Below are 12092 nucleotides of genomic sequence, written 5' to 3'. Positions count from 1 at the left end.
TTTGAGATATTTTACAGCCAACTCCCAGTCTGGAATCAACTTTCTAATTTGGCATGAAACACTACTTTGGGCAAGGTAGAGGTTACCATGATTCCTGCAAGCTAGAAGGCCAATTGGAGTAGCACTACATTCTTATCACTCATGCAATTTAGGTCAACACCATGGAGCAAACCTCTAACTTTTGCTTAGCTCAGAAAGCATCTATAAGAGAAGGAAGAAGGGCAAGTTTGATGGAAAGAACAACATTTATCCCTGAGGCACAAACTATTATCCAACAAGATAAATAGAAAGACATGGCACATACATTGAGATGAAGTCATGATCAAGGAATACAACTCAATTCATCAATCAGAAGACCATCAAGAGCTCATCAGGGTTTGCATCATGTAACTTGTAAGAACAGCAAGCCAGAGAATGAACCCAAAGGACTAGCAATTATTGGTGCTAACCTAGCTTAACAAGCAGCATTACAAAATTGAACACAGTTGCGCAGATTCTGCAGAACCTTCTGTGTCTTATCGATTTTACTGATTTAATAAGGAAATATTTGACTGAAATTTATAATTCTGCAATGAATAAATTTGCTCATTTTCCCTGATCAATCTCACAATGAAATATTCAAGGACTGCTTTTTCATCACTAACCACCCAGTTTGGGGCATATCAACCCAAACTGATCAGTGATCAGTTACTATGTCAAAACAAGGTGTGAGTCAATAAGTGGCTTGAACTGAACCACTTGGGCCTAACCAAGTGGAACTGGCCGATTCTACTTGGTTTGAGGAAGTTCAGGTTCGGGCCCTTTACCATCCCAATGATTAGGGTGGGAGGCAAAGAGGGCCTTCATAACTTCTTTGCCTTCCCTTAGAAAAAAAATCAACCGTAACCATTAGGTTTTATCTTTGATGAGGAGGCACAAGCAAGACCCATAGTGGTAGAGACAGCCCATGCTATCACAAAATTCATATATAACCATAGATGGATTTTGCCTTCAAAGAGGAAGCACACCGGTGTGGGATATCGACATAGCAATCACCCGCTTTGCCATGCACTGCATTGCACTTAACAGCTTTATGGAAAAGAAGGCCAGATGTTTGTGAGTGCCAAGTGACAGGAGAGTAAATATGCCCCATGGTGGCACAAAAGGCAGTTATATGGAGGGTTTACTGACAAGCCAAGCGAACTGAGTTACCGAGAGATCAGTTAAGACACTTGAACCACAATATCGAGTACTCAGATCCATGGATAGCGAGTGATCCCCTCAAATGGCTTCTTATATCATATGGTGATGGTTACCAAGGTCAAGATCAGGCAAATGGATACAAAGTAGGGTTTCTCGTACCGATCCGAACTGGTCGGTACGGGACGTACCGAACCGAACCAGGGGAGAACCGGCGCAATTCACCCCCCATTTTCGGTAAATGAACCAAACCACATCGAACCAAGCCGGTTCGGTGCAGTTCGCTATCGAACCGCTTAAAACCAAGGGTTCCCCTCGGTTCGGGTCGGTACCGCTCGGAATCGAGCCGTACCAACAACACCATGTGGGGGGGGGGTCGGGGGGAGGAAAGTGAGGGGTGGGGGTGCCCACGGGGGTGGCTTTGTCTCCCTTCAGCCTGAGACCCTGAGAAACCCGAGAGCAAACTCTCAGGTTCTTAGAGTTCGACGATGGGTACGACGGCCTCCCAAAAAAAAAATACAAGAAAAAATTTCACAATTCCTTCGATGGGGCGATAAATTTCGACAGAAAGTAAGATAATCCTTCCTTCTGTCTCTAAATATTTTGCTTTTTCATCTTTTTTTGGCCAATAACTGCTAAAAAAAAATAAGAAAAAATCATGCCAAAATTTATGATTTTGGTGTGATTTCATTATATTTTGCAGATCATTAGACGATCTACATGATGACACTAAAATCATTAATTTTTGTTAATTATTTTTTTAAATATATATTTTTTTAAAAAATTTATTAAAAAATTAAATTTCAAAAAAAATATAATATCAAAAAATTATTAAACTGTTGTATTTTGCTAAACTTGTAGAAATGAGTAAGAAGGATCCAGAGCATGACATTGGCTGGAAACATGGTGAGATACTCTCAGCTCGGCACCATTGAAGATGCAAATGGTGCGGCACAGAATTCGAGGGGTGACTAGGTTGAAGCAATATTTAACTGGTGATTATCAAGATGTGGCCATGTGTCGAAAATATCCACAGAAAATTCGACAGCTTATGAAGTACTTCGCTAATCAGAAAGCAACAAAGGAGAGGGCAAAGAAAAAGAGGGAGGTGGACCATCGAGCTGAAGAGCTACCTTCTTATCATTTCAAAGAGTCAGAAGCCTCTGCTCCATATGACGAGGAGACAAAGATTGAGGTTGCCATTCAGACAAGTCTGGATGAGCAGTACAGGCTAGAGGAGATGGCTAGATATAAAGAGTGATTTGGACCGTCATTCTATGAATTGGGATCCCGCTCTGCGACCACTAGAAGAGAGTCTGAGTTCAGGAGGGCCGCCTCTGTCAAGAAGCCAGTCAGTAGAGGGAGGGGTATTTCATCAATAGTGGGGGCTTTTGATGGAAGAAGGAGAGATCCGACAGAGATATTCCAGCTGGAGCCACCATTCATGATGTGGATCCACATGCTTTTTCTAATAGAAATTTAAAACAGCAGAGGATTGACACTATGCTGAAGAAGGATATGTGACGAGCTGTTAGATCATAATTTTATTTTAGCCACATTCCAGTAAATGCAGCGGGCAGGGCCCTGATGTAGATCCCCCAGCACCCAAAGATATTCATGGTCAGCTTCTTGACAGCAATAAAGAAGAGTTGGAGAGATAGATCTCTTCTTACAAGAGTAAATGACTCATATACGGATTAGCGATGATGTGTGATGGTTGGACCGATCGTACTAGATGGAGTATCATAAATTTTTTGACATATTGTGATGAAAAAATATTTTTCACAAATCAATTGACGCTTCAAATAGAGTACACGATGCTGCATACATCTTTGGACTGGTGGAGGGGTGATTGATTCAATTAGAGAGAAGAATATCGTGCAGATCGTCACAGATAATGGGCCGCAATATAAAGCTGCTGGCGAGTTACTGATGGAGCAGCGATCGTATATTTACTGGACACCATGTGTTGCACATTGCATTGACCTCATGTTGATGGATATTGAAAAGCTTCGTAGAGTGCAACAGGCAGTAGATACAGCCCAGTCTATTACTAAATTTATCTGCAATCATACATGGGCGCTGTCATTGATGCGAAAATATACTAGGGGGGAGATCTTGAGATCGGATGTCACACGGTTTGCTACAAACTACATAGCACTTGATAGTCTTCTGCAGAAGAAAGTAGCCTTGCGTCAAATATTTGTCAGTGCTAAGTGATGGGAGAGCAGATATACAAAGGCCGGCACTGAGGGAAGTTATGTGAAGAACTTAATGACCAGTCAGTCATTCTGACAACGAACTGATAAAATAGTGAAGGTTATCAAGCCATTATATGAGGTGCTTCGCACCGTGGACAGCGAGAGGTACCCCCAGATGGGCTTTCTATATCACATGATGGAAAGAGTAAAGTAACATATCAATGAGATAGATCCCAACCATGCCCAAAAATACATCAACATCATTGAGCGTCGCTGAGATTATCAGATGGACAATTTTTTTTTCTTGCACTAGTATAAGTTTACTTAATCATTTGTGGAATTTATTTTCAGCTTACTATATGAATCCGAGGTTTCAGTACAGCATATCCGGGATAAATATGGATAATGAGCTCCTCACTACTCTCTGTAATGTTATATATAAGATGGTGTCCGATCTCGAAATCGCATCTATATATCTGCAAAAGGTACGTTAGGTCAATTAAAATGCGACCATTTAATTTAATAATATATTTATTACTAAAATGAATATATTTTTTACAGACGAAACAGTTTAGAAAAGAGACAGACGGCTTTGGAGTCTCATCGACTGTCGTAAGCAAAAAAAAGATAAATCCAGATAAATTACATATCAATAGTGAAAATTTTGTTGAAATTACATAACTACTAATATCATAAAATCTGATATATAATTTTATCTAATTTTGTGATAGCTAAATAGTGGATCTATTTTGGACAATCCGCACCAAATTTGAAAAGTATGGCCATCCGCATTCTTTGCCAGACGATCTCCTCTAGTGGGTGTGAGCGCAATTGATTGACTTTCGTTCTATCTACAGCAAACAGAGAAACCGTCTAACACAAAAATGCCTCAATGATCTTGTTTATGCGCATTATAATTTAAAATTGAGGCTAAAATATGTCCAAGATGAAGTACAGCTGAAGTATATGAATCCGACGATAGATGATTCTGCCATTGATGATGAGAATCCGATGATTAGAAGGCTTGCAGGCCAACAATAGGAGCCGAAATGAGATCCCCTCCACGACCAACCAGTGGTAGCTAGAGAGATCAAGATGGATCCAAGACAGTGGGTAGAAAAAAATATTTCACATAGAGTTTCAGCTGATCAGCCACAGCCTGAGGGATCATAGGGGAGTCATTCATCACGTGACTCCATATTTGAGTCATCCGGCCAGATGTTTGAGCGAAAAATGCTGGGACGAGGTCTGTCACAGTGGAATACTGAGGGAATTTGAAAAGGCAAAAAAAAAACAACAGTTGTAGCACCCTCGAGAGTACAGGAGTCAGTTGACTCACATTCAGAGACTATCGGCAGTGAGAGTGATGATAGCAATCATGGATCTAATGATCAAGGAGACTGGAGGATATGAGATCACTATTCATAAGACGCAACTGTAGGATGGTATTCGATTCACCGATGAGTCCCAATTTACACATGCCACACAAGATAGGGACCATGATGGACAACCTGATAGACCTCATAAGGAGATGATCTCATATAGACGACGGCCTCCCAGAGATCGTTCAGTGTATGATACAGCTGTAGATAATCTTACACGTGAACTAGGATCCATGGATGTATCTAGATCATTCTCATATTATGGATCCTATCACCTGCAGACAGCTTATGATCTATATAGATATGGTGTATCCGAGATATCGGCTTCCAGTGGCTACTATCCTATACAGTCCGGAATATTTTATAGATCGAATTTTGCTACTGGTATATTTGGATGAGTCTCTCCACAGCCATATCATCATCCCGAAGATACCTCTCAGAATCAAAATTTGAGCGAGAGATCTGATGTCTTACAAACTAGAAAGGATACCTTATGGAATGCATATTCAAGATTACAGTGTTACTTGGTTAGAGTGATGGACAGATGTTCTTCCAGAATATACGGATGATCCGGATATCTACGAGCGACACAGACACTTGACGAGATATTAGATCAGTAGAGAACCTAAGGTTAGCATATTATTCTTTGTAATTTATACTTTAGATATATTTAATATATTTTTTTAGTCTTTTAGATTTTTTTTGGATGGTACAACTGTTATATGGCATAAATAAATATTAATTTGGATATAAAGTAATTTAAAAAGTAAAAAAAATTGAAATCAAATTCAACTAAAAAAATCAAAAAAAAATTGATGGCATACCGGTATCGGTACGCCATTGCGTATCGACACACGGTATGGTACGGTTCGCAATACCATACCATACCGCATCAAAATCGATACGGTGCTCAGTATCGATTTCAGAATCCTGGATACAAAGCATGATGATGAGTACATCGACATCATTAAGCAGAGGTAAGATTACCAAACGAACAAGGAGTTGCATCTAGCAGGTAATACAAATACAATTCTCAATACTTGTTTACTCATAAAATAAAATTCAAGTGCAATAAAAGATTTGTTTAATAAATCAATATGTCTTGGCAGCTAACTTTCCTCAATCCAAAGTTCCAATGCAATGTCTCAAAAAAGGATACGGACAAGGAACCTTTGACCGCCATGCACAATGTTATCTCTAAGATGAAGTCTGATCCGATCATCATTGCCAATGTTTAGGATGTAGGTTAATTGTAATAGGATATGGGGATCCTTATTTTGTCAATTTGAGCAAATCATTGACATCATATATCATGCATGTTTCACAAACTCAAGCTTTTAGAAAGGGCTCCCACAATTTTGGTTAGCTGGCAGTTGCGGCAGCAAATACAACACGAATCTAGATATTTTTGGACGATTTAATATTTCATAATAAATAGTATCTAATATGCAATTAACTTGATTGCATTTGCCACTGAATAATGGTTCCACTTCAAACTGCCATGAAAAACCACGGCAAGTTAGCTATCCAGATCCACTCACAAATGGCCTCCTCCAGCGGCTATAAATACAATTAGTCAACCTTTTGTCCTAATTCACAAGAAACTGAGGAACTATTTCACATACAAGCAACTGAATGACCTGGTATACGTGCATTATAATCTAAGGCTCAGATTGAAATGCATCCAAGAGGAGGTAGAGCTGAAGTAATGATGATCCGTTTTACAATGCTTTTGTATATGAAGAAGAAGATTCGATAATTCATTGGCTTAAAGGATGACAGCAGTAGCAGCAACTAGAGCTTGATGAGTCAGGATTGCCTTCTCAACTGGTTAGTTTCATAGTAAAAGAGGCTAAGATGAATATAGAGCAATGAGCAGAGCAACACATTCCATGCTCATACCAGCTGAGGCTACTGTGCAACCACAAGGGTTATCATTGTAGGCTCTATATTTGAGATATGCTCCCAGAGATATAATAGAGAGATTCTAAGAAGAGATCACCATAGTAACCAGTCCAATCAGGGAGGTAGGGCCAATGAAAATGGTGGACCGAGTTGAGGCACCCAGAAGAGCTAGGCAAGCAAGGGCATCCAGGCAAAAAAAGAAATTTCCAAGAGCAGCAAGAAAGGGAAAGGAAAGATAACTGCAAATTTGTTGGACAGAGCAGATAAGGAGGCTGTTCGCTTAGATCTAAGACCAGTGAGCCCTCAAATGACTGGTTGCACAAATCATCTCACAATATAAACCATGATGATAATGACAGTTGGAGCAATGATGCATCTGGTGACCAGGAAGGTAGGAGTGGACATGGTGGTAATGCATATGACTTACAATCAGGGTTTGTCGTATTGAGCAGAACCGTCCAGTACGGGATGTACCGAGCCGGACCGGTCCCTTACCGATCCGGTTCGGGCCTGTTTTTCGAAAAACGACCCCGAATCGCACCGAACCACCCGGTTCGATACGGTTCAAGCCCATACCGTCCGGAACCGGGCAGTATAAGCTCGGTTCATCGCTGGTTCGGGATGAACCGAACCGTACCGCCCGAGGGGCCATTTCACGTTGGGGGAGGGGAGGAGGGGGGAAGGTAGGGGTCTTTTCACGTGGTGGGTCGGGGGGGATGGGGGAGAGAAATGGGTGTGGCCCACTTCACATGGGTGGGGGGAGAGAAGGGGGGAGGGCCTGGTGCTTACTCCGACATGTGCTTTAATAAGCACCAGGCCTTCGATGTTCTCTGAGAGTTCTCAGAGAATACCCGTGGCCGTGGGCAACCTTGGTCTCAACGGTTTCATTGAGACCTCCAAAAAATTAAAAAAAGAAGGCAAAATACCGTGAAATTGGAGGAGTGATTTGAGAAGAGGCTGATCTTTGGCCGGAAGTAAGATAATCTGTTATTTTATTAGTAAATATTTTTTTTATTTTTATTGTTAGAAATAGAATAAAAATGAGGTAAAATGAAAATAGGAGAAAATCATGTCAAAATCTTATGATTTTGGTATAATTTAATTATATGTGATAGATCTTTGGATCTGATGATCAGGGAGGAACTGGATGACAAGAGACCACCGTTTATGAGACACAGCTACAGGGTGATATTCAATTCACCGACGAGTCTCAGTTGACACATGTCATGCAATATAGGGATCATGGTGGACGAGTCGGTAGAGACCGTGAGGAGCCGATTTCATATAAACGACGGACTCCTAGAGGTCGTCAAGTACATGATGCAGCTACGAACGATCTTGCACGTGGAGAAGGATCCATAGATGTAGCTGCATCATCCTCACATTATGGATCCTATTATCCGCAGCCACCTTATAATCCATATGCATATGGTGCATCCGAGACATCGTCTTCTAGTGGTTACTACCCTATGCAGTCTGGAGCATCTTACGGATCAGATTTTGCTACTGACATATTTGAATGGGCTCCTCCCCAGTCGTACCATCATCCCGAGGATACTTTTCAGAGCCAGAGTTTTAGTGAGAGGTCTGAGATGTCTTACAATCCAGAGAGGATGCCTTATGGGATGAATATTTGAGAGTATGGTACAGCTTGACTAAAGAGTTAGACTGATGTCCCTCCAGATTATGTTAATGATTCAGACATCTACGAGCATCACAGACACTCGACAAAAAATTAAATGCAGAGTACATCTTGAGGTTCGTATATCAGTTATTGCGTTTTATACTTAAATATTTAAATATATTTTAATGCATATTTTATATATTTTTTCTTTAATTTTAAGATTACATAGTTGAAATATAATGTAAATAAATATATGTTTGAAATTTTGGATCAAAAATCTTTGTACCGCTACCTAACTCCAAATTGAACCCAAATATGTCAATAATATGCAATATAATACCATTTTGAGGTTGTATTTATTAATTATTAACTTCATCCAAAAAAATTGAAAATCGAAAAAAAAAATTGTGTACCGATACGCTTTAGGGTATCATGTGTCGGTACGGTACGGTACCGGTATCATACCATATCGAGACGGCACCGGCACGCCATCCGGTATCGGTACAAGAAACCTTGCTTACAGCCCTATGATCTCTAGTTGATTCGCTGACAAGTCAAAGTTCATTCATGCCATGTGGGATATAGACTTCAATGCACAACCTAAAGCCTACAAGGATACAGTAGCATATAAGAGATGGGGCCCTCAAGGTGGTTTAGGACACAATAATGCTACAGATGACCTAGCATGTGGAGTAGGTCTTTGGACATATGTGAATCTGAATCGTACATGAGATTCTATTCCATGCAACTAAGATATAATCCATATGGATATCCTATGTCTAGGACATCATATTCGAATCGCTACCATCCACCATAGTCTCAACCAAATTATGCATCAAAGTTCGCTACCACAAACTGGCCTCATATGGCATGGTGAACCTAATAATATCAGACACCAGATTAGAATCAAGGTGGCTATTGAAGAGGCTCAAATTATCAGATGCAAAGGTGGGCACAATATCTGGGTTGGAATCAAATCCCATACCCCAACAATGATCAAGATCCCAATGTCTACAACCAACATAGACCAAAGTTCGCCGTATCGGTACCGGACCCCATACCGATAAAATTCTGTTTAATGTCGGTACGTGGTTCAGTACAGTATAGTAATGTCTGTATGCTTCAGTATGGTGTACCGATACGAGACCGGTACGATATGATACGGATGGTACAAGATGGTATGGCATTCCATAGCATAGACACTTCACAAGGAACTAGATATCAGTACATATTTTATAATTCAGATCAATCTGATATATGTATTTTCAAGATCAAAAATATATATTGTCCATATTAATTATATCACAATTGCATTCATGACCGATTATACAGTCTATCGAGACCAATATGACATAAAATAACATCAAAATAGCATCAAAATAATCCCCCAAAATAAAAATTGAAAGAATAAAAAACAAAAAAGGGTGTACATATGCTGAACCGATATATCAAAGTGCACCGGGTGTTAATATGGTAAGAAATGGGACCATATGGGACCGGATGCTGATTGGTATAGCAATCGGTTCCGGTTCACTAGACCTTGAATGTATCCAAATGTCAGGGCAGTCATGGAAAATTTTAAAAACTAAATATGTAAAGCTTAAGAAGACACACCCAGACAAAACATTTAAGACCCCCTGTGATTCAGATGGTAGGAAAGCTTGAACAGCCATACACATCCCTACAAACATCAATTAAATGACAGGTGTTAGATATTGGAAGTCATAAAAAAATTCTCCAAGCATTATGTTTAAAAGATTTGACAATCAAGAAGTTGAGACAACACAATGATGGGAAAACTGACATCAGCAACATGAGCAGGATACTGATATTGTAAAGGAATATGCACTCAACCTGAAAGTCTCATCATCAACAACTTTAGTAGCAACATAAAACTATTAATATAGTAGAATAAGTGGTCAATCAATTGTAAGTATGAGTCCTACTAAGTACTAACTTCCTAACTATATGATTATCAGCATGTGCATATTTACCCTACATTGATGCTTCTTTACTTGTCATCCTCAGCATTTAGAAACCTTCAAGTTTCTAAGCATTCTAGAAAGTGCTATACAGGTTGAACAACCATTCCTCATTATACTTTCTACTAAAATATATATATATTTATATATATATATATATATTGCTCTTTCTTAAGTCACATAATGCTATTTAGAGATATTCTGCCATCACATTAATGATTTCTTTTCTCATTTTATTTGGGAGAGTAATTGAATCAAGCAACCAAAACAAGAGCCACTTCCCATGCCAAAGTGCAACAAAGCAACTCCAGCATATGCTAGCAAGTAAAAGCACCTATCACTTGTCTATAATCTATTATACTTCTAATCTAACTAAAATCTCTTTAACATGATTATTGTTGCCTACATTCAGTGGCAATGAAAACAATGATAAGTCAAGATTGATGCAAAAGAATTGAATTTGCAACACTTGTGAAATAAAGACTCAATCATCAAATATGCAAGCAGAAAGAATGGAATTTGGAAGCAGGTTCAGCTCCCTATGGATTTATGCAGTAAATTCAAGCATCATAAATGCTGAAGCACAATAAATGGAAATTCCACAAAATTTTCATTAAAACACATAAGTTTATATGTGATTCAAAAGCAAAGTTCACCTCTTTTCTTTGTAGGGTGCTCAGTGGAACTAGCATTGGAAGTCTGAGGTAAGCAAATTAACCTTTCTGCAGTGTTGAGATCCCAAATTTCAACCTTTCCGCCAAAAAAGAACAATACAAGGTGACAAGGTGAGCAAACAAGACAAAAATCATAACCAACAAGCCTCATGATATCTATCAGGTCTCACAATTTTATGTGGAATACAGTTGCAGAACTACCTGTGATGATTCTTCACCAGCTAGGGCCATCAACTTAGGTCCACAAGTGGTCAAAAAATCTAATAAATGTTAATAAATGAAGTCAGTAGTCAAAGAATCTAAGAAAACTGAGAAAGGATTGATAAAAGCACTTATTTCTATCCTAAATAATAACAGATACCCACTTGTGATTTCTATTGGTTGGAAGCAATCTACACAAAAAAAATGAATTTTCTAATGGAATATCCAACACAAAGTTACCATGATTGACTATCCATAATGCATCGGCAAGAAAAAAACTTGGAATTTAAAAAAAAAAGTGACATTTTGTAGAAAAATAAAAGAGTTTGAGATTAACAATTTTTTTTAAAAAAATGCAAGGAATGTAAAGTCATTGATATATCAACATACAAATATGGGCAAAAGCAAAAAAATTATACAGGCAACAACAGAAAATAGCAATTCAAATACTTCAAAAATACATATATGACATGAAAAAAGAAAGATTTTTTTGTGAGATTAGTGAATCACTGAAAACGTGGTGAATCACATATGTGGGAATAATTCACAGAATCCTCACCCAGATTTTTTCAATAATTCAGAGAATATCATGATTATGATGTATAGCATCATTTATTTACAAGACATCAGGAAACTGTGTGGGAAAACAAAAGGATTTCTATATTTGAGAGACACCCATCAGAGGGTCATCTTTGAACTATCAGCTCTACCAATTTGTCAGAAAATGAACATGGTTAATTAAGAAAAGGTCATTCAAGTAGTTAATGCTGATGATAAAGGGTCGAGTGGTAAGACTGAAAATTGGAGTAAATGCTAAATTAAAATTTCACAGGAATTATTTGGAATATGAGGGCTAAAATTCAATGAATTGGGACAAAAATGATTGAAATGAAATGCAAATAAAGACTATATAGGAAAGAGGACTGGTCAAAAGCCTCTGTAAA

At 38.7% G+C, this 12092-nt stretch overlaps 1 protein-coding gene across 2 annotated transcripts in view; it reads right to left on the bottom strand.

Moving 5' to 3' along the window:
• Nucleotides 1-12092, bottom strand: part of LOC105057577 (protein DECREASED SIZE EXCLUSION LIMIT 1) — a 35598-nt gene that overhangs the window by 15285 nt on the left and 8221 nt on the right. For both annotated transcript variants that reach the window (XM_073248530.1, XM_010940221.4), the window contains exons 6-8: nucleotides 11149-11207; nucleotides 10930-11023; nucleotides 9906-9972 (exon numbers count right to left, since the gene is read on the bottom strand). In XM_073248530.1, the coding sequence (XP_073104631.1) occupies nucleotides 9906-9972; nucleotides 10930-11023; nucleotides 11149-11207 (220 nt within the window). The remainder of the gene's footprint in view (nucleotides 1-9905; nucleotides 9973-10929; nucleotides 11024-11148; nucleotides 11208-12092) is intronic.

The sequence above is a fragment of the Elaeis guineensis genome, chromosome 14, assembly GCF_000442705.2.
Source record: "Elaeis guineensis isolate ETL-2024a chromosome 14, EG11, whole genome shotgun sequence".
NCBI classification, from domain to species: domain Eukaryota; kingdom Viridiplantae; phylum Streptophyta; class Magnoliopsida; order Arecales; family Arecaceae; genus Elaeis; species Elaeis guineensis.
This window is presented reverse-complemented; position numbering and strand designations above follow the sequence as displayed.